This window comes from Sinohyriopsis cumingii, chromosome 2 (genome assembly GCF_028554795.1).
Source record: "Sinohyriopsis cumingii isolate HCF-2022 chromosome 2, ASM2855479v2, whole genome shotgun sequence".
In the NCBI taxonomy this organism is placed as follows: domain Eukaryota; kingdom Metazoa; phylum Mollusca; class Bivalvia; order Unionida; family Unionidae; genus Sinohyriopsis; species Sinohyriopsis cumingii.
Genome location: NC_142962.1, coordinates 106,464,369 through 106,488,636, shown reverse-complemented (window position 1 = coordinate 106,488,636; position 24,268 = coordinate 106,464,369). Strand labels below are relative to the sequence as shown.

At 36.1% G+C, this 24,268-nt stretch overlaps 2 protein-coding genes across 5 annotated transcripts in view; one reads left to right on the top strand and one right to left on the bottom strand.

Moving 5' to 3' along the window:
- Window positions 1-24,268, bottom strand: part of LOC149805565 (uncharacterized) — a 460,129-nt gene that overhangs the window by 135,877 nt on the left and 299,984 nt on the right. The window lies entirely within an intron of this gene.
- LOC149805567 (apoptosis-stimulating of p53 protein 2-like) overlaps window positions 1-24,268 on the top strand; it is a 238,937-nt gene that overhangs the window by 51,926 nt on the left and 162,743 nt on the right. The window contains exon 1 of one of the 4 annotated variants that reach the window (XM_089950168.1): window positions 10,769-11,156. The exons of 2 other annotated variants lie outside the window; for them this stretch is intronic. In XM_089950168.1, coding sequence (XP_089806294.1) covers window positions 11,070-11,156 — 87 coding nt within the window. In that variant the 5' untranslated portion in view covers window positions 10,769-11,069. Of the gene's footprint in view, window positions 1-10,768; window positions 11,157-24,268 lie in introns of those variants that run through there. One more of the 4 variants, XM_089950171.1, reaches the window with a different exon arrangement.

Here is a 24,268-nt window from a genome sequence, read left to right as displayed (position 1 = left end):
TATACAGTTCCACTTATAATGCAATGGCAGCATGGCTCCCATTTTTTAATTTCGGGTGACCTCTCTATTTAACATCCTAAATACATGCTCTTGGATAAGGCGATTATTTGTATCCCTAGTAGTATATATGATCAAGAGGTTAGTTAAACTTGATGGTATTGAAGTTTCAGTGCACATTTTCTATCGGGAAGTTTTTAGAAAAATTTGTTAATGTGATCCTGCTTATATTGGGATGTTGTATTTGGACCCTGAGGATAATATTTTAACAGGTTTTACCTGTAAATATAAACACATGTACTTCTAGGTATTAGCTAGAATGAATTTTTATCATGTCTGTTTGTACCACATGTAGGTTGTAATCTAATTTAAACCCACAGGATAGAAAAACTAATCCAATAGAGACCTCCCCAAATAATTTAATTTGATCAAGACAGCTTCTTAATTAAGTATAAGCCCCACAACCAATCAAGGCATTTTTCATGACCCAAGGCAGGGAAAGTACTTGCCAGGTGATTATTCTAGGGGATCATTTCTTCTTGGTAGTTTTGGTGTGAAAGGTTATTTCCCATTTATTGTCAGGGTTATCACTAAAGGTATGGAGCCTGACTTTAATATTTTTTTCCTGATTGTTCTGTAATCTGTCCATGAATTCACCCAAAATTATGTGCCAGCAGATCTGGGTCTTTGCAGTCTGCACTTGGACTCATCTTACAAGCTAGTATATACGGTAACACAGTTTGGGCATGTACACATCTTATCAAAGTATGTAAAGGTGTGCAATTTTCTTACTTTTAATTATAATTGGTCAAGAGCTACCAGCAAAAAAGTCAAAAAGGCCACTGCTAAAACTAGTTTACATTCCTATCACAATAATACATTAGGTAGAACAGTAAGTGCTCTCTGATAAAAATTTGACCTCTTATTTATGTATCAGTAGTTTAAGAGAGCCTCTTTCCTTATATGAGCACATCAAGAAAGTGGGAGAAAACACAGGTGGCAGAGAAAACACACATGGCAGAGAAAACAAGCGTGGCACTTGTATCAATAATATTTAGACAATCAGCATAGTTTGAAGGAAACATGAATGCATCCAGACTGACAATATCAGAGAAAACTTCTATTCTTTCTAATTTACTATTGTAAATGGAATTAGTTTTAGTTGTGGCCTGTTTGATGATGTATCGAATTTAATGTTGATCTTGGGACAAAATAAAATAAATGATTTGTTTCCTATCTCATAATTTTTGGTTAAACTTTTTGTTACCTAGATCATGACCTAGAACTTACGCACATGAAACAAATTGTATTGACTTTGCCACACCCCCACCCTGCAATGTTACCATAAAGTAGGTAAATAGAATGTTTAATTGAGATTACACTGCAAGAAACTAATCTTATACTATTTTTATTTTTATTGGTTCTTCATAAGCAATTTATGTGCAAAAGAAATGTATCCACTATCCAGAATCCTATGGTCCTGTGATATAGCATACACATCCATAGTGAATATCTCTTATGTTGAGTAAAATCATTGACATCTATAAATGAATCACGTTTAGTTGTTCTCGAGGAGTTCAATATGTTATCAAACAAATGATTTGATCCAACTCGATCACAAAAAAAAAGAAATAATGCTTGCTTCAAGGTATCAGCAATTTACAAATGACAGGGTGTATGCCCAAAAAAATGAGTGTGTTATATCCACGTTAACAATGTAACAACATTTCGCAAATAAAAGTCATCATTAAATATATTCACTCTGAGTGCAAAATGAAAATATCGTTGCTAGCACAGGTTACAAAAATATTCTTAAAGAGAGTTAATGCTATGTGTACTAATATACCTGCAAACCTCAATGCCAGTTTGTATCGATTATGATAACGACTGCTAAAATTTGTACATGCAAATTTTTTTGTTACTTTGTAGTTGTAGACCATTATGAACACATTTTAGAAAAATGTATACATGTAAAACTTCTACTTTTTTTGCATTTTAAATCTGTCAGTCTCTAATAGCCATGGTCAAAATGCGTACATACACACATTTGCATTACATGTACTTTTTAATTGTAGATGATTATGAATGTATTTTAGAAACATTTGGGTTGCATAGGTAGGTGTAGTGGTTTTTCTTTTTCTTAGTGGAATAAGGTATTGATTGATTAACTCCTGAAGATTAGTCAGATGCCTGGTCCATGACAGTTAAAGATTTGGGTGTTTTGGGGCTTTTTTAATAGCTTTTAACCAATTCTGCATTTGATATTGTCATCTTTACCTGGAAAGATGATAATTCCAGACTTGGGTGATGACATACTGTATGATGGTTAATGGTCATTTTACTGCAAGATGCAAGATTGTTGTTGTTGATTCCAAGTGTTTCTTTTTTCTCCACTGTATTATCTTCTGCCCAAACCCACTGTACGAATGTAAATTCAGGACACATGTTCAGTTTCACATATGCCCTAGAAGTTTCAGTTACAATAGCTGTACAAATAAACCATGGGGTTCCTATAAACGCTGTCCTCACTTAATATACCATATCTTCCCACATTTGTAACACCTCACCTAATGTATGGTACCATATCTTCCCACATTGTAACACCCCACCTATTGTATTGTACCATATCTTTCCACATTGTAAATTAAACAACCCACCTAAAGTATGGTACCATATCTTCCCACTTTGCAACACCTCACAGGGGGCACTGAGTGGTCTAAAGCACTCTCCGTTACAGATCACTGCCATCTCACCTCTGTCTGCATGGGTTCAAGTCTCGGATTTGGCCAGTCTGGGTATGTGAGAAAGTTTGCCAGTAACTTCTCGAGGATCGGTGGTTCTTTCTGGGGATTTCCCGAGTTCTTCCTCAACCATTAATACTGGCCGCTATGTATAGCCTATCGCAGAGGTGGGCAAACTTTCCAGTGCAAGTGCTGCATACACAAATTTACACCTTGTTGTGGGCCGCATAGTTCATTAAGTAAATTATTTAATATTTGAAATAGCAAAAAAAAAAGGTTTTTCTAAATAACATCATAATTAATTTTCAGTTGTTAATATTTGAAAACTGAAACTTAAACTTCTAAAGAAGCACATTTATTTGATAAACAGAGTAACATAAACAGAGTCAGTGCGAATGATGACTTGTTCCTAGGCCACATGAAAACCCTTGTTGGGCCACATTAAAGCCCTTGGTGGGCCGCATGCAGCCTGTGGGCCATAGTTTGCCCACCCCTGGCCTATCGTGTGATGAAAAATGACGTTAAACCCTACAACAACAACAACAAAAACAACAACACCGCACCTATGTTACCATATATCACCACATTGTAACACCTCAACAAATGGGTGGTACCATATCTCACAGCTTTGGTTGTTGTTGTTATTGTTGTAGGGTTTAATGCCATTTTTCAGCACACGATAGGCCATGCATGGCAGCCAGTATTAATGGTGGAGGAAGAACCTGGGAAAACCCGTGGAAGAACCTCCGACCCACGAGAAGCTACTGGCAAGCTTTCTCACATACCCCCATTGGCTGAATCCTGTCACGGCTTTGGCTTGGTTTGGTGATGTAAGGCACATCAGTACAAGTAGGTTATAAGAGTCAATCAAAATGGAGTATGTGTTTTGCCCAAGAACACACTAGGGTTGCTGACCCAGTAGGATTCGAACCTGCACCCTTTTGGTCTTGAGCTAGGCATGTTAACCATTGAGCAATTGTGACTCTCACAACACTGCAACACCTCACCTAATATATGGTACCATATCTCACCACATTTAATGTCTCAATGAATATACTGCACCATATATCATCACATGTAATACTTCACCTAATGCATGGTAACATCTTACTACATTGTAACACCTAACCAGATGTATTGTACTATAATCTCACCACCTTTGTAACACAATGTCTAATGTATAGTACCATAGCTCACCATATTGCAACACCTCACTCATGTACTGAACCAGATCTTACCAAATTGTAACACCTCACCTAATGTTTAGTACCATATCTCACCATATTGTAACACCTCACCTAATGTTTAGTATCAGATCTCACCATATTGTGACACCTCACCTATTGTATACTATCATATCTCACCATATTGTAATACCGCAACTAATATATGTATACTGCCATATCTCACCATATTGTAATTCTTCACCTAACATGTAGTATCATATCTCACCATACTGTAATACCTCACCCTATGAATGGTTTTATATCTCACCATATTGTAACACCTCATCTAATGTATAGTATCATATCTCATCATATTGTAATACCTCACCTTATGAATGATATCATCTCACCATATTGTAATACCTCATCTAATGTATAATATATCTCACCATATTGTAAACCTGCCTCATATATAGTATCATATCTCACCATACTATAACACCTCACTTGATGTATAGTATCATATCTTACCAAATTGTCACACCTACCTATATATATAGTACCATATCTCACCATCCTTGTAACATTTCCAGAAATTGTTAAATTTAAGTAAATCTCATTATTCTGATACACAAAGATTTTTATGTTTCTGCCTGGGCAATAAATAAGTAAAAATATATATTACCATGCTTTTATTAGAAAAAAACGCCATAGGATCTGTATTATTATTATTATTATTATTATTATTATTATTATTATACCCTCCATTACTACTATTCTGAATATTTGGTTAAGACATTGATCATTTGCAGTGAAATGATAAAAAAAACCCCGCTTCTGTTCCGGCAAAGATCTCATGTGGTCAGAGTGACTATTAATCATCAGTTGCCAGTAACAATGCATTGACAAATAAAATGTATCCAAATTCCAGAACTTTTGGGCTGGGGTGAATTTTATCTATAAGGGTTGATCTTAAAGTTCTATAAGAAAATGCTGTAAAGAAAAAGTTACTGAACTGCTTAAAATAATTTATTGAAGACTTCTTAAGGTAACTTCCTTATGGCAGAAGGGGTGGTCTATCCACACTTTAACACTTTGACCACTGGTTCTGTCTCTGGTTCTTGGGTCTATTCCTTTGTTTGTTCCTTACCACCACCACCTCCTCCCACATTTATGTGTTTCTCAGGTAGAGATATTCAGCTGGGACCTGGGCTTGCCTTCTGGTCAGATCTGTAGAGGCCTTGGAACTGAAGGCTAGTAGCATCACATGCTGATCTCTTTTCAGCTGCATCCTTCAGATTGTTGAAGAAAGAAGCATTGTTTACAGCTCTTGTTGGAGGTTTGGGGCTAAAATGCTTTGCAGAGATTCACAAACTCTGTAGAGATGCTGCTTTGGAGTCTTCCATGGTTTTTCTGGATCACAACTGGATTGCACTGCTTAATGTGGAGACATTCATTGGAGGTCTAATATCCTTGATAATATTGCAAAACCTGAGGGACAAACAAAACCATTCCTTGACTGCAACACAAGGCTAACTGAAACTGGGCATGAAGTGACTCTAACCTGATTAGCCACTAGAACCTTCTCCCAAGTTTTTAAGCAGGTAAACTTTAGCAGCCAAACAAGCAGCCCCAGAAAAAAATTCCCTCTTGCCTGTCTTTCCTTATACAAGGTGGTCATATAGTTGCCAAGGGAGGAAATCTTTGGACTCCTTCCTCTGGTAGTCAGCTCTAGGGAATTACTCCCTATCCTGGAATGTCTTCCTCTTTCCAGCATCGAAGAAGGTGCCTGACTCCACCTACTTTTGCAGACTTGGTCAGGCATCACAGTTGATGTGTGGGTCATTTACACAATAAAGGAAGGTTACCAGCTTTGTTTCTGGTAACCTTCTACCCTTCTGTGGACCCCAATTTCTTTTCCCTGGGCAAGCTGGTTCATTGAAGGTAAGAGGTGTATGTGATTCAATAGAAGGGCATGGTATAAGGCATGGAAGACAACTGAAGTCCAGGTTTCTACACCTGGGACGTTTTGGTGCTTAAAAATGTGGAATGTTTCAGCTTGTTGACATATCTGTCCACCTTAAGGAAATTTCTTTGGGAAGATGGAGACAACTACCTGAGTCAGGATTGTTATAAGGTCTAACAACGGAACAGTTTTCTTCTATCCCCAGGATGTTTACCTTCACACACCCCAGTGCCTGGTGACCATTGATGACCTTGATAGTGAATATTATGTTTCACATTTGACAGGCTTCCAGTGGTTTTCTGGTTCAGATCTTCCTTGAATCACTCAGTATTTTTTGAAGAATGGAGAATGTCTTTTTAATATCAACATTGGAATGTGGCAACGCTAGAACTTTTTATTCAGTCTCAAGTAAAGTCTTCAAAGTGAGTCTGTGTTGTTGCAGGGGGAATCATTACATCCTACGTAATGGTGTCTAATACGCTTGTTGATATAATTTCTTCTTCCATATACTGTCGTAAAATCCAGTTTGCTTAAACACACAATGCAGAGTTGGGACTGTTACTTACTGCTAGCACCTACTCTGATTTGCAAACGTTTTAGAACATTTTGCAATATTTCTTAGCCAGAAGTATTTGTAGCATTAAGATAAGCTGTACATTTTGGTATTTTCATGTGAATTGTCAATAAAGGACAAGAGCTGCCCTTAAATATTCCTCTGAAAACACCACAAAAAATACGATAACAATTAAACAAGACAAATATCAAAATGTTCATGCCAGTGTTTCTGTTGAAATCATCTTTTGATTATTCTCTCCTTTTTGTCTCACTTTCCCCTAAGGTCATCTGATATTAATAAAACTACGCTCAGGAGTCATCATGGACACCTTTGAGCTCTTTTGTTTTCTAATGCCTCAATAAATATCCACCTTTATCCTTAAAGTCTCCTAATTACAACAGTAAGGTAATCAGTTTACACCTTTTTATTTACATGTGATGGTCTTAAATGGAGTATTCAGCAGACATCATTGCACAGCAGTTGCACTGGTGGAACAGTTCTGTCTCCCATTCAACTGGTTCTGACTGATTTCTGTAATGCGTGGATATCATGTGTAAAATATCTTTTTTCTCTGCAAATTTTAAAAACATATTTTAGTTTTCAAAAGCAGTAGGCTTTATTTATAAAGCAGTATGTAGATGACCATGAAAAATGTATTTTTGGTCTACTGCCAGTAGAATTTCATGAATATACTTGAGTTGGTGACAAGATTAGGACTGATTTCTGATTGGAGTCCTGATTCACACCTGGAACCCTGTTCCTTTCTGTACACAGACACCTCAGATTTGAGATGGGGAGCAAATATGGAGCCAGAGGGAATATGGGGCCCTGGCTGGGAGAGTGGTCTGAAGTGCTCACCATTACTGATCACTGTCATCTCAACTCTTGTGAGGGTTCGAGTTGAGAGTTCGACTAAAGTGGGTATAGCTTGCTAGTAACTTTCTGTGGCTTGTTGATTCCTACCAGTGTTTTTCCCAGTTCTTCCTCCATCAGTTCTACTGGCTGCTATGTATAGCCACCCTATCATGTGCTGAGAAATGGCATACAACAACAACAGCAGCCAAATGGGTATTTCTGCAGGGACTGTGGTCTTAGAAAGTTAAAACCCGATGTACCATCAACCTAGAAATGCTGGCAGTGTATCTAGCATTACAGGGGTTTGTCAGCCTCTTTGTATGGAAGCTTGGAATCTCCTCTAATGGATATTCTTATCGGAGTTCACTCTCCAGTCCACTATGTTCCAAGCAAGAGAAAAATCCTGGCATACAACCTGTCTAGATGGGGCCATGAGATCCTTAAGGAACAACAAGCTCCTTCTTTACATCTTACCAATGCCAGACAAGAGGACTTTTGAAGTTGAGCATTCACTTCAAAGTGGGATCATCTGTATGCTTATGCTTTCCAAACTTTCAAAATAATCCCATAGGTTCTTCGTACAGTTGGGACAAGCTTGTCTCAGCTCATCCTAACAACTCCCCCGTGGTTCCATTAATCAATAATCTCTTTCATTTATTTGTAGAAGTAAATTGATTTTGACCCACACAGAACAATTCATATATGAACATAGCATTTCAGGCCTTTCTTGTTAATAACTACAGATAAAGGAAGATTACTCTGTTGACATTACATACACTTTGTAATAATGATTATGGTTCTTGATCATGAATGAAATCCATATTTTAATATAATAAATGTATGTTATGCATAGACTGAAATGTGCAATTTATGCAATGGTCCTCTTTTGAAATAAAGTTGTTGGTATACTCCTGGATGGATTTCTGTGTAGATCCTGCTGGAATCCAGAGGAAATTTTGAATGGGATCCTGCTCAGTCCATATGAAAATTTCTTTGGGATATCATGTTGGTAGGTTGGATAGTTTTTAACAACACTTTTAACACATTATTGACAATATCATATCAAGGAAAGGAAAACTAAGTACCTTTCCCAAGGGCATACCTAGACAGCTTCCCAGAGATGGCACTGGCAGGTATCAAACCTACTACACTTGGATTAGCAGTCTGATGCTCAACCAACTACCTACAGCATTGACCTAGACTTTTGACACTCTGAATACTCTCAGATTCTGATTTTTTGGTGAAATAAAATGTTATATGCTGAGGTGAAGTGCAGCTTCAACAGGGGAATATCTAGATCATGTAAGATGTGTAAAACTGATTGCTGAAAGCATTACACGAGCTTGTATCACCATAGCAACAAAATGTTTATGAATCAACAATCTTAGTGCTTTGATTCACCTGAGAAAATTTGAGAAAGATCATGAAACATAAGATGAACGATGAGGATTGAACTTCGATGTGGAAATTGAAGAAAAGATCCGCAAGGCATCAGCACTGGATGAATATCATCACCTTTCATTTTAGACTTCAGTTTGGCACATGGGGTCAAAAGAGATTGTAGAAAGCATGTTTCAGCCAAAAGTAACTTGTCTTATAATAAGGATAAATCCAATTGATTTGGGGGTCAAATTGTCTTAAGGCAGGGTCAGCATGATTGAAAGAAGAAAAATGGTTTCTGCACAAATACTCGAATTGGCCATCATCCACACTTAATGAACTTTGTGGATGGTTAGTACTAGTGGTAAGGAAGAACCCCCTCGATTTTGGAGATAAAAGGTCAGGTAAATTTGATTTAAAGAAGAAATGTTTTCCACACAATAACTTGAGGTCTTTATCATTAGTAGTCACCGTACTTTGTGGATGACTTGCACTTGTGATAAGGAAGAACCACATCTGTTTCAGAGTAAAAAAGGCTAAAGGTCAAGGTCATTGAGATTGAAAGAATATAAATGCTTTCTGCACAGTAACATTAGTTCTAGTTCACATACCTAGACTGAACATTGTGGATTGCTTTGCACTTGTAGTAAGGAAGAACCCTACTAATTTTTGATCAAAGGTCCACTATCTACATCGAGAACCATTAAACATGGGGTGGGCATAACATGAGCTAGTCAGAGTGGTCTTGTTAGTTTATTAATCATATTTTTGTCTATATTTATTATTCATTATATTTAGTACCTATCTCACTGATTATCTTTCCTTTCTTGTGATGATTAGATCAGAACCCATGATGCCACTAACCTTTTTAGAGTGCCAGTGTTGTCTGTCAATGAATGTTGGCAATATGAACAAATGTAGATACAACCAGTTGTGTTCATGTTTAATCTATAGTTTTCGAAACATACAGGTATCAATAAAATGCGAATGTCATTTGTAAGATGACCACTCCGATATCTTAATGGTTAGAGCACCCACCTTGGATGCAGGAGTTAGTGGATATGAACCTTGTCTGAGTCATACCAAAGACTTGTGAAAATGGTACTAGCAGCTGCCTTGCTTGGCGCTCAGCATGAAGAGGTTATTGTTAGGATTAGTTGGCCTGGTGTCAGGATGATGTGACTAGTTGGGACAAAACATGTGTGTGCGTGTATGTGCGCATGCACGCACGCACACATGCACGCGCACACACACACACACACACACATGTAAGATGCCTTAAGATGAAATCTGAGCCTGGTGTAATAGATATGCCATATCTGTTTAACACATTTTTGGAAAACAATTACCTGCTTATTTGAAAACTAAACAGATAATTTCTCTTTACATTGTTTTGGGACAGTAATATGATTACTTTGTATGTAACTGTAGTCAAGCTTTGGTATCTACTACAATAGATCAGATTTTATCTAATAGGAGCAGACGACAATTTGTTGACAAATATTTAGTGTTATCATCACTAATGGCAAGTATAGGGTAGGTTTACAATTTGCTTTCAGCTCATAGATTTTAAAATTGATTTCACAGGTCTGGTAAGATATGAATGGGGGACTTTGTCATGAAAGTGTTTGAAGTAGACACCTTTTTTTGCAAACAGTTGTAATCCACATGTGTATCTGTTTCAAGCTTACCTAAGTCACCAGGTATGTACCAGACTTTGTACTGAGCACTACTGGCCCATAAAGCATTTTGGCATAGTGAAATGATATTTATGTATGGTAAACTACACACATAAGCAAGGAATGTTAGTAGCCTGTTCTATTCTGTATTAATATATCTTATGTATGTAATTAGACTGTAGACTGGAATGGTATATTTGACTAGGGACCACTCATTGGAAGTTCTGTCTTTTGGGATTAAAGAGGATATTCTTTAAGTATAAATCTTCATGTGAAATTTGTGGTATTTTTTCATAAAGCTGGAAAGAGAAGGATTTTCCTCTGTGAATGATAGATAAAAAGTGTCAGTTATGGACTTGTCATGGCTTCCACAGAATGCATGCCTTTTCATGATTAATTTTATGCTTCTTATTGTCTGCTCTCCACAGGTAGATAGATATACCTATTGAGATGTGTGACTGAACATAGGTAAAAGGAACACCTGTAGCTTGATGTACCAGTAGCTCACATATGCCAGGAAGTATGAGGAATGCCTAAATTGTGTCTGCTTATTTTTTTAGCCAATTTATGAATGAAATACAAATTTGGCATAAATTAGATTCTGTTGCCAGTAAGTGGATATACAGCTGATTTGTTTTCATATTGTTTGGTGGAATAATGCATTTCGTTGGTATTCTTGGGCCACATTTCTGCTGTGATATGTTGAGGTGATTCAACAGTTATTTTCCCATGTATTTTGCAATTGTGTCTGCTCCTGGATCCTCTGAAGGGAATCAGGGGTCCATCAGTAAAGATACAGACTCTCTTCCAGAAAAGGTAAGAATATATTCATATGTAGAATGTCTTTTCTTCTAAATTTTTCCCAAACTCAAACAGGCAACAGTCAGGCATTTATAAACTTCTCAGGAAATAAATGAATAAGGGACCCTCAGTCCACACCTATACCATTAGGATAGTGATAATAAAGCAAAGGGAACTTATGAAGATTTATCACCATTTTATTGTAAGTAATCAATTAAGTTTCAGTTTTCATCGGTTGATATATTTTTTCTGTATTTTTTTTATGGACACAAAGTTGTAATGGTTAACAGTTGCTGGTATATGTATGCAATGTCATAATAAGAGACGTGGGTGGTGGTGGTTCGCCCTGGGTGAATGCCAGAAAGGGGGGTGGGGTGCCATTGGGAGAGTTGAAACAGCAGTACAACTTTTCAAACCAAATGAAAAATTCACCGAAGTAAAGTTTATTTCCAATTTGCTTATGACAGCACTGTACTGTTTAAAAATCTACTGGCAAACATAATATATTTTTCTGTGTGTTTACATTTTAAAATTATTTGTTGGGGTGCCAAAGGAAGGATCTGCCCCAGGTGCCAAATACCTTAGGTTACACCCCTGTATGCATGGTACAGTATATGTATATAATGCTTATTATACATGGAGAATTTTATCCCAAAATGTCAAACAGTGACAAAAGAAGAAAACTAACTTGTTTATATTTGTTTATGGAGAATCATAATCTACAGTTGATTCTTTGACTTATCTGAACAATTTTTGATTATTTTGATTTATTGTCATATCACTACATTAGAACATATTTAATCCCGATATGTCAAGGAACATGTAAAAAGATTCAGATAATTGTCATGTAAGATAACTTTGTCTCTTTTTAAACATTAAAAATATTATGTAGGCATGGTATTGGTTAGTGTTGGCAGGGCTGGCCTAAAGATGATTGGACCAATTTGGCCCAGTTGGGCCCCATGCTCAAAATGGGCCCCACACATTAGTACTTTTTAAAAATATACCTAAGGAGAGAAAGTATTTTTAAAGCAATGGAAGAAAATTTTAAGTTCAATCTTGTATAAAACTTGTTTAAAAAGTTTATTTCCAAATGTCATGCTCACAGGGCAGCCCCCACGTAAATCCAGGGGGCCCTGCCAAAATGATCCAAATCGAGCCCCGCATTTGCTAAGGGCAGTGCTGAATGTGAGTGAGCAAAAAATTGAGGTAATCAACAATTGGAAAATTAAAATTGTACCATCAAGGGGTATGGAGGTAAATTTTTATATATATAAAGATCTAGATCATTTGATGAGCCACATTTAACATGGAACAAAGTGACTACCTTTGATTGCTTTCACTTAAATTTGGCTTTTATTGTGTGACAGGGTGAGGAAAGAAGTCATCACCAAAGATCTGGCTTGCCAGCAGTATGACCTTTAAATCTGTAAATTAGAAGATATTATTATTATTATTATTATTATTATCATTACAAGATTACAACCCATGCTTTATTGTGATTCCAAACTAGATTTACATTTTGGATAACACTGTGTGTGATTGAGCAATCTATATAAGGCCTCTTTAAGTTCCTGAAGAAGAACAAATCTTCTCAAGAAAAATGGAGCATATTACTAGAATAATCGGAATGAGGAAGTTGTATTGTGGTCAGTTATCTTTTCTCTTTTCTTCTTGTCCATTATTCATTTGGAGCACAGTGGGCAGAATGCCTGACTTGTGACCAAGTGGATGCAGGTTCAGTCCTATCAACTCATCAGCCTGGGTCAATCATTATTAGGTTTGACAATATATCTTTGAAATAAAAGAGAAAAAAATCTGCCATCTGTACTTGCTTTAAAGATGACTCCATCGGCAAACTGCTCAGACCCAGGTCTGCCACTGCACTGGCAGATTTGGGTCTGTGCAGTTTGTCTGGAGTAAAGAGTAGAAAAACAAGATAGACACTGATCTGAAGGTGCATTATGGGATGGCAGATCAGGATGTTTATTGTTTGCAGTTTGACTCGACTTATAAGCAAGTAACTGTGGTAGGTCTTGTACACAGACTGGTATACTGTAATAATCAAAGCTATGAGAATATTACCTTTAAAATTTGTTGTATTAGCTATATTCATTTATCAAGGTAATCACATATTTGTTTGTATGATATAACCCCTAGAGTGCCAGGGCCAATATTGTCCTTCAATATTTGCTAGCATTTGTTTCATTTATATTTATTCCCTAGAGAGAAAGGGTATTGTACTTTATTCTCTTAATCATCAATTCGAATATTGATAGGATATGTTACCATAAGAACATTCTTTCATTTAGCTGTTCATTTTCAGTTTGTTGATGTGGCACTGAAGGGAATATGGAGTATTTAAAATACTAGGTCATGCATGGTCATGGCATTGCTACATAGATCAATATCTACCAAATATCTATCATATTCATCTGTGTACCCGCATATCAATCATCTACTTGAAGAGACAGACACCTTAGTGTATTGTGTAAACATCATACCTTTTGAACATGTCAATTTCACACTTTACTGTGACTGTGAACCTGATTAAGTTAAATCATATATGATTCAGTGAGTCAAACAGCACTAAGTTAACTAGAACTGAAAAAGACTTTTTTAATTTAGTCATGTAGCTTATGAGATAATTGACCCATTGCCAGAGCAGAGATAACCATACCTTATTAATTACAATAAGCACATCAAGTTGTTGTTGTTGTGGGGTTTAACGCCATTTTTCAGCAGGCTATACATGGCGGCCAGTATTAATGGTGGAGGAAGAACCCGGGAAAACCCCAGAAAGAACCAACAATCCACGAGAAGCTACTGGCAAGCTTTTTTACATACCAGCATTGGCCGAATCCAAGCACATCATGTATAATTTAAAGTATTTTATAGCGACACTTACCTCATGTGAATTAATGTTAATTTCTTAGTGCAAGCCAGATATTGCATGAAAAATGGCTGGAAAATGTTAAAATTGAGGTGATTTGATTTTTTATTTGATATGTAGAGGCAGTTGAATAGGCGACGGACATTCAGCCTGAAAGTTAAACAGCTTCCAATGTGCCTGTAAATTGTGTAACGCTCATGCCTTTGCCAGCGATGGTATTGGTTGTACTTGTTGGCACTTGGTAGATGTTTGTTATTATTAGGGTTTGTGACATATGGAGATAACCTGGACATGTTTTGTTTCCTTTTCAACAAAGACTACATTTTGTTACCAACATATAGAGTTATCAGAAAGCACTTAATTAAGTACCTAAACAGTGAATAATATATCAAATCAAACCCTGTCTACCCAGAATAATTGTGAAATCAATACTGACAAATTCAGTTTTTAAAGCTGAAAATATTGTACTGACCATTCAGTTTTTTCGTTCATTTTTATATATTTCCTATAACTTGGACCCAAAAATAATGTAGGTAAAAAGAAAAATTTCAGCTCATTTTTAGGTATAAATTTTTCCATATTTTTAATAAGAAAGATATCTTTGTATTAGAGCGACGATAGTTTATTTTAATGAAATGATGGTACCATATGTACTCATCTATGAGTCCAACTGCAAACTGCACAGATCCAGATTTGCTTTGCATAATATGCCATCAGATCTGGGTCTGTGCAGTTTGTTAGGAGTAATCACTAGAACAAATAGCATAGATCCTGATCTGCAGGCACATTGTGCTCCAGCAGATCAGCATTTTTCTTGTTTGCAGTTTGACTTGACTTATAAGTGAGTATGTAGTATATGAAAAATGAGAGTTTATGAAAAGTTACACAAAATATGATATTTATTAAATAAACCTCTATGATCTAGTTGGTTCTGTTTTGTGAGGTTTAAAGCCATTTATCGCACATCATCAACCAGTACATCTGGTGGAGGAAGACCCCAGGAAGAACCACCAACTCAATGGACAGCTATTGGCAAACTTTCTCACATATCCACAATAGTTGAGCCATGACTCGAACTCATGTGAACTGAGGTGAGATGTGTGAGTAATCTGTAAAGGCGAACACCTTAGACCTCTTGGCCACTTGGGTCGATACCAGTGATCTGACAGACTGTCCACTCTGAAGATATTTACTGCCCTAAACTTTTATTTATGATGAGATAGGGTTTGTGCTTATTTAGTACATACAATAGTTGCTGTATTTGAAGAAATGAAATCGCATTGTAATAAGCGTACACCAGTGATATCATAGGCAGTGTCCATATGGTATGTATGCACATACTGGATAATTTAACTCCTTTTGTATTGGGATTTTTCCACGTTGGAGGTACATTCTCTCTTCCAATATAGTTGTGCCAAATGAAGCGTGTGCTTGATTTTTTAGACTGCTTTAACATGCAAAGTTAAGTGGTAACGAAATGGCCAGGCATGCTTGGTTGTAAGCTCTAAGAAGGATATGATCTCCTAGGCAGATTTTAGCAGTTGCTTCCCTCCCATGTATCATAATGGGATTGAGACACGTGCTTAGAAATCGTATATTTGTAAGCTTTTGCCAAAAGGAGGGATGTATATTAATAAGGTACAGACTTGTATTTTGTAAATTTGATAATTAGAATCTGTCTTTGAAACCAGAACATTCCTATATGTATCACATACAATGGATATTGTAACTTGACCCTTGTTTGACCTAGTCTAGTGGCCGAGTGGTCTAAAGCGCTCTCCATTATGGATCACTGCCATCTCACCTATGTCTGCACCGGTTCGAGTCCCGGATTCAGCCAATGTGGGTATGTGAGAAAGCTTGCCAGTAGCTTCTCGTGGGTTGGTGGTTCTTTCCAGGGTTTTCCCAGGTTCTTCCTCCACCATTAATACTGGCTGCCATGTATAGCCTAATGTATGCTGAAAAATGGCGTTAAACCCCACAACAACAACAACAACAATGACCTAGTCTGTTGAGACAAAAATTGTAAGTTCTGAGAAGGAATCTGATATTCCAGGCAGATTTTGCACGTTGTTTCCTTTCCACATATCATAATGGGATTGAGAAGTATGCTTAGAAATTGTATAAATTGTTACCAAAAGGAGGGATGTACAATTAATAGGACAAGACTTTGTATTTTGTAAATTTGATACTTAGAATGTGTCTTTGAAACTTGAGTATTCCCATGTCACATACAGTGGATATTGTAACTTTCTGACATTTGTTGACATTAATGGAAACAATTTCTAATGTAGGCTTTGCTTTGTAGTAAATTTATCTTTAGGAATAAATATTTTTTTATAGATTCAGATTTCAGTTTCATTGAAATTTGACACCTGAAACCCATATTTATCTTATTTTTCATCATAATTTAAGGTTGAAATTTAGATTGTCAGTGCACATTACAGTGCAAAGACTGTACACCTGTCATTTTGCCGTCTCAGGTATGTGATGGGGAAATGCATGTGTCAAGTATAGAAGATAAATTCCTTGAATCTCTCATACCTGGTGATTACATTAGCAGTATTTCTGGCTACTAATAAATCTACCTGAAAAATGGCATTGTCGGCAGTTTCTTACCTGAGGCAAGGGCAAATGAATGTATTACTAAGCTAATTGTCCACAATGGGCTATTGTAAAACACAGAGTTGCCGATTTTCATTAATTTCTAGAATGTTGTGCCAAAAAAATCACCTAAATGTGCAAAAAAATCTGAATCGTATTTTCAGGTGTTTCTTTTAATCCTCATTAAATCCGTGCTATTTCCCCTTTTGTTAGATGGAAGGGGTAAATCCCCCAGCTAAAATTTCAGTAGACCCTGTCAGAATATATGACTGTCAGACATATTTGTTACTCAAGGGTTGTCATAGGCTAATGTTGTAAATACATTAGGTATACTAGACAAAAGAATGATAATAATTTAAGTTCCTGAAAACAATTACAAATGTTCTCAATTCAGTCAAAATTACTAGAGACGGTCTCTCTGTCTCTCTCTCTCTCAATATGTGTGTATGTATTCATGTGTGGCTTGTGTGTATTTTTATTGTTTTCTAAAGAGATCCATTTTTTTTACATATTATTTTGGGCTAATTTTTTGATCTTTTACCAGTCTAAAAGACCTAGTCAAAGCACTATTTTTAGGTGCATTTTGCAGCCATAGGTCTAAAGTCTCTTGAAATGCTTTAGTACTAAATATAAGGCATATCATTTAATTTTCTCCGAACGTTTTTAAACAAAAATGTTACAGAAAGGACTGTTTTCATGTAAATTTGTCTTAGATATCATACAAGTCCTGAACATATTGAATTGTATCAGGTTCTGGCTGCTTTGCAACCATTGTATGGCATCCACATTTACCTGCAGCCAGTGTGTTTTGTGCATAGACTTCTTTGCAACCATTGTAGGGCATCCACATTTACCTGCAGCCAATGTGTTTTGTGCATAGACTGCTTTGCAGCCATTGTAGGGCATCCACATTTACCTGCTGCCAATATGTTTTGTGCATAGACTGCTTTGCAACCATTGTAGGGCATCCACATTTACCTGCAGCCAATGTGTTTTGTGCATAGACTTCTTTGCAACCATTGTAGGGCATCCACATTTACCTGCAGCCAGTGTGTTTTGTGCATAGACTTCTTTGCAACCATTGTATGGCATCCACATTTACCTGCAGCCAATGTGTTTTGTGCATAGACTTCTTTGCAACCATTGTAGGGCATCCACATTTACCTGCAGCCAATGTGTTTTGTGCATAGACTTCTTTGCAACCATTGTATGGCATCTACATTTACCTGCAGCCAATGTGTTTTGTGCATAGACTTCTTTGTAACCATTGTAGGGCATCCACATTTACCTGCAGCCAATGTGTTTTGTGCATAGACTTCTTTGCAACCATTGTAGGGCATGCACATTTACCTGCATCCAAAGTGTTTTGTGCATAGACTTCTTTATAGACTTCTTTGCAACCATTGTAGGGCATGCACATTTACCTGCAGCCAATGTGTTTTGTGCATAGACTGCTTTGCAACCATTGAAGGGCATGTACATTTACCTGCAGCCAATGTGTTTTGTGCATAGACTTCTTTGCAACCATTGTAGGGCATGCACATTTGCATGCAGCCAATATGCTTTTTGTACAGACTACTTTGTAACCATTATATGACATGTACATTTACTTGCAGCCATTGTGCTTTGTGCATAGACTGCTTTGCAGACATTCTTTGGTATATATTATCTTGCAAGCATACCGTTCAGTCTGCCATACTGTTATTACATACCATGACCGAGTTAGGACTTTGAAGTCAACGCTTATCATGCACCTTTTGAAAAGAAAAGTTTGATTTTAACATTCTTATTATGCAATGATTATGTTGCAGCAATTGCATAATTTGGTCATTTGGTGAAACTCAGATTCTATCCCATCTACTATTCTAGTGATTAAATTATAATGGTCAGGAATTTATCGAAGTGTATATTTGACCTAATCATTCACAAAGTAAATAAAGTCTGAAGAATAATATGTTAGCTTTGTGAGTGATTGGTAAATTTTAAACTTAGTTTAACATAAAAAATTGATCATTTGATCCTTATAATTCCAATTTTCTTTCATTTGTGGCTTTATTTAGCACTAAAATATCTACCCCTGTCTCTGCTAATCAATGGTTGTTGATCCAATTCATGCATAATTAACGTGGTACAAAGTATAACAATGACTATTAGTTAAGATTACCCTGACCCATTCCAAATCACAAAACAGGAGTTGTTTAATTTTGTATCGACCAAATATACATGTTTAGCATTCTTTGTTCTTTAGTTCTATGCATTTCGATCTTTCAAAACAAAATTTTTGTCCATTTTTAGTGCTCTTCATCATGTGACCATGATATCAAATAACAGCTGATGGAAGGAAATTGATAAAACACAAATTCAATAAAATATGAAGATAGAATTACTTGTAAAGCCTGCCATAGGCATTATTTGGATACAGAGGAGAATGTTGGAGAGTTGGAAGGATTGTGCAGTTATGTTATTTGAACTTTAAGTAGGATATTTTTATCTGCAGTTGCAAATTTTCATCTAAGTCATGAATGGGAGGAGGGGGACATTCTTGTTGTTATAGAGGTGATAAAAAGCTTGACCTAATTTATACACTCAAAAAATAGTAGAGACTGAGAAATAGTCCCCAGAATTTACCCATGTATGAAAATTTCCAGAGTAGTAACATATGGCAGTTTACAGCCAATCACATTTTAGAAAATGCAGGGACTTCATAACAATTGGAATGATATATCCATATGAACCCTAGACCACTCTGGTGGCCTAGTGGTTAGAGTGTCTGCCTTGGATGCAGGAGGTCGCAGGTTCAAGCCCCATTCAAATCATGCCAATGACTTGTATAAAAATGGTACTAGCAGCAGCCTCGCTTGGCACTCAGCATTAAGAAATTAGTGGTAGGACTCGGCCTGGTATCAGAATAGTGTGACTGGGTGGGACATAATGCTACATGTCTGTGGCATGATGCTGCAGTACTAGATATCATTATAAACTGCCACACTGCAGACATCTTAGCAATATGACTGACAAATTGTAATAGGTACTTTAAAAATCTAAATCACACATAGTAAAGATGTAGCACGCTGTTTTTAAAAACTACACATGATTCTAATGTCAGTAAGATGGCAATGCTGTTTTTAAAGACCATCTTCTGTACATACCATTTATAGTTGAAATCTTCCACTTTTGAAAATTAATGATGTTGCCAACAATGTGAAAAACGGGTATTAAACCTAGTATCAAACTTAGGAAGATGAATATTTCTAAATAAATGTAAACATGAAGTACAGCAAGATAAAATACACAATGTAAAGATGTAAAAATTCTGATAAAGGTGGCACATAAAATCTTAAATATATATGGAGAATAAATTCTGGAGTGAAAAATATTACCTAAGCATGAGGAATTAAAAATTCCAGTAAAGAAATATAACAGCATAAAGTGACGACGTAAGTATTAATCAGGTAGATCTCTCTGTTTTTTAATTAGTTTGTGAATGACCTCAAAGATCTCCTTGTCTTCTTGTTCTAAACTGATTACTAAGGGTTACCCATTCATAATGAACTTATATCTTTAATATGGGGCAATATTTCTACTGTTCAGTTTCTGGGAGTAACATATTTAGTACAGTGTAAGAGAAAATGCTTTGTGGTTTTTGGTTCACTGCATGAACATGAATTGCTTGATGACAAACGGTGTTTGAAAAGATTGTTGTTTAATAATCTACAACCAGTGGAAGTCTCATTGATATAATTTATGTTGTTCTTTCTCCATGATAGTAATTGATTGGGACTTTCTTTCTCCATGATATTTTTAGATTGGGACCTTCTTTCTCCATGATAGTAATAGATTGGGACTTTCTTTCTCCATGATAGTAATAGATTGGGACTTTCTTACTCCATTATAGTAATAGATTGGGACTTTCTTTCTCCATGATATTAATGGATTGGGACTTTCTTTCTCCATGATAGTAATATATTGGGACTTTCTTTCTCCATGATAGTAATAGATTGGGACTTTCTTTCTCCATGATAGTAATAGATTGGGACTTTCTTTCTCCAGATTGGGAAATTTTCTAGATTCATATTTAGGTGTGATTTAACAGAGTATAATGAAGAGGTTTTTTGAATTTCCCAAGAGACAAGATTTTGTCCTGGCGAAATGAGTTGGAGGTTTGTTCTATCGTAAAGTTGTCTATTGCTTACCTGCTGGACACTTGGTGGGATTTAAGCCAGCATGTATCCTAGAGCTGTGGCATGACTCTGTTTTGAAAAGTTATAATTCTGTTTTTGTAGCACTTTGTTGAAAGCCTTCATATAAAACAATTCCAATATATTATGATTCTAACCTTGCATGTTCAGCTTGTAGTTTTCTATTTCATCTTTTTATACTGGGAGCAGTTATCCAAGATAATATCCCCCAATTCCAAAACAGGTCTTGCAAAAGTGAGAAGAAAAAAGTTGTAATGATTATCTGTCAAGTTCAAATGGCAATTTTCACAGAAATGGGTTATGTCTAACCTTTTTCATGCTTTTGTACTTATTTTCTTTATATGTACGTAAGTGGGTGTCACACTTAATTTGGTTTTTGTTATCTAGAGGTTGACCACCCTTGATATTATTGTCCGGTTCGAGTAAATATAAATATAAGTGGTGAATAGAGATCTGAGCAGATATATAGATCAAACCAACACAAGCCCCCATACATGTAAATAAACAGTTTAATCAATTACATAAAACAACTGGGAGAATTCATTACATCAGGAATATACTCTGTTTTTAGATATAAAACTTTCACCCAATTACAAAAAACACAAAATATATTTAAATGGAGTAGCCGATCTGTTTACTGATAGATTTAGTTCATCATAGGATCTAGTGAACAATCGAAGTCAATGCCTTGTGCAATTGCATAACCGTTTTTTTTGTTCACTCCACTTTGCTGTAGCTGGTCCTTCGACTTTTGTCGGTCTTACCTCTTTCGGTCCTCACTTTGTGCGTAGCACATAGATTCACAGATATGTGGATCTCAGGATAAGTACGTCTCACTATACTTCTCAGAGATAGTCTCAGAATTAATACTTCGCACAATACGTCCAAGGAGCTATTTTCTCCCTTTAAAAAAAATAAAGATAGAGACAGCCTACATTTTCTGTTGTTTATGATAACAGGGGCTTTTGCATTATTCCCCCTCGTTATCAGATCTTACTATCGGTGCTAAACAGATGCTAAGGCTATCAGTCAGCTCCACATATCCTAAAATGACCCTAGTTAGTTTAATGGCTTATTCATCATGCACTGACATCACACATTAACACCACACGAGGCATAACGGTTCCAAGCCAGCCTCACTTTACACAAGTGAATAAATGAGATACATTACATGGCTTACTATGTCATTTCAGTCAATACACACTCAGCCATAACCATACATGAAATCTTCTAAATTTGGTGAATTCACACGGATTCTTGTAACTCATTAACTAATGTAATGCATGAAATTCTTAGAACCTAATTCTTATGCAAACAAGACGACAAAATTCAAACAATTGGTCAAACTTATCTAAAGAAGATTAATGTACGACTTCCTATGCATAAATTCAACACTGTTATACTTCATAAAGCAAATTGATATACGAATGTAGAAATTAAATTCATACAAATATAAGTAAATAAATTCAGCAAAGCATTATATATGGCATCAACAAATTACATAAAATTGTCACAAATACCTTTGAGCTTTCAGTGTTCCTCGCTTCTACCGCCAAATTTGTTTGTCAGTTTTTTCCTATACAACAGTTTTACAAGAGAATTTCTCTCCAAATTATCTCAGAGCTTTCTTGACTTGTTTTCTCTTGCAGAAAAGCATAGACTGATTAACATTTTCGATGTGGCGATATTAAAGCTAGGAAATTTAGTGTGGGAAACATGCCCCTTATTTGGTGTAACCAATCAGGATTAAGTATATTTGCCACCTTTTTCCAGAGGTGCCAAATCTGGGTCAATTTGACCTTCTACATTACGACTATGGGTTAATGGAAATTCTCAGTTTGTGACAGTTTCATCATGAAATCAAAGTTTACCATTTCCCTAATAGTCCATCTGGCTGCTGTACAAACAAATGCTTAATTAAGAATGAAATCCTCCCCACAAAAAGACATTACTGATCATGGCAGTATGGCGATTTGATATGCGCCTGTCCCCATAAATCTAATTAATTGTTCTCTGGTCTCAACTAATGTGTTCTTCATAGATTGCCGAAATTTGCCTCTTCACAATGTATATGCCAAGATAATGAATCATGTGAAGTCAGACACAAGTCACAAGCGTTTATGAAAAGTGACGTTCTTAATAACCATGTCATTCAGTAAACATTACGGATGTTGTTCCCTTTCAGATTTGGTTTTCGTTGATAAGTTGATTTTGAGTCTTTGTTAAAAACACCAGCAGCCAGGATTAGGTCGTTAACAATAATTGACAGTGATGTATCAGCAAACAGTCATACTGGACTGAATGTCAGTGACAATATCATTAAATTTTAAATAACAGTGGTCCAAGGTTAGATCCCTGTGGCACATCAGTTCTTGGTGTGCAATCACTGCAGAGTAGACAGTACATAATATGCAATCATATACACTGTATGTACCATCAAGTGCTCTTCTGTTGCCTCTATTTTTTAAGTCTGAGTTAATTCTTTTATCTCTGCATGATGTTAGTCCTAAACCAGTGCTTCACTTTTAATTTAATTAATTTTTTTTACCTTTTTTTTAAATTTCCAAGTCTTTTCATTGTGCATCCTTCAGGTCCTAATGTGTTACTTTTTTAAAATACCTAAATACTAAATTCACTTTTAATTACTGACTCTTTAAAATGATTTGCTTGATTATATTTTAAATTGTGTACTATGTGATTTGTCCCATTGTTTTGATGTATTATCCTGTGTTGGTATGTAATAAAATTCATGTTGATTTAATGTCTTTATTGTGTTTTATGTCATGTCAGTAAAAAGCTCATCAGAGTATATGTTGAACTGTTGTTTTAAATCATGCCGACTATAAATAAATCTTATCTTATTTTATCTTACGCAGTGGTAGGGTACTTAGTGCATTCAATACATTGACCACAGAGTACTCAATTGTAAATGTAATGGTTGCAAGGTTATAGTTAGTACACATCATTGCCTAGACAATAATCTGTTGCATCAGAGATACATGCATTACCTGACTGCCCAAAGTTAGGTATATAATATGTATTAGTCACTATTTTTTGTTTCAGTAGGTATATGATAAGTTATTTGTCACTAAAATGTAGTCAAGTTGGCTAGATTTGTGCCCCACATGATTGTACATACTGTAAATACTTGCTTATAAGATGAGTCCAACTGCAAACAACAACGATCCTGATCTACCATAGCATAATGCACCTGCAGATCAGGGTCTATGCTGTTTGTTCTACTGATTATTCCTAACAAACTGCACAGACCCAGATCTGTTTTGTGCGATGGCAGATCTTGGTCTGTGCAGTTTGCAGTTGGACTTACACGCAAGTATAGTGGTAAAGAAATTCTTTAAGCTTAAAAATAGATCCTAGATTAGCAATCTTTGTTTCTAGAAGTATAATAGAAGTATACATGTCTACATACA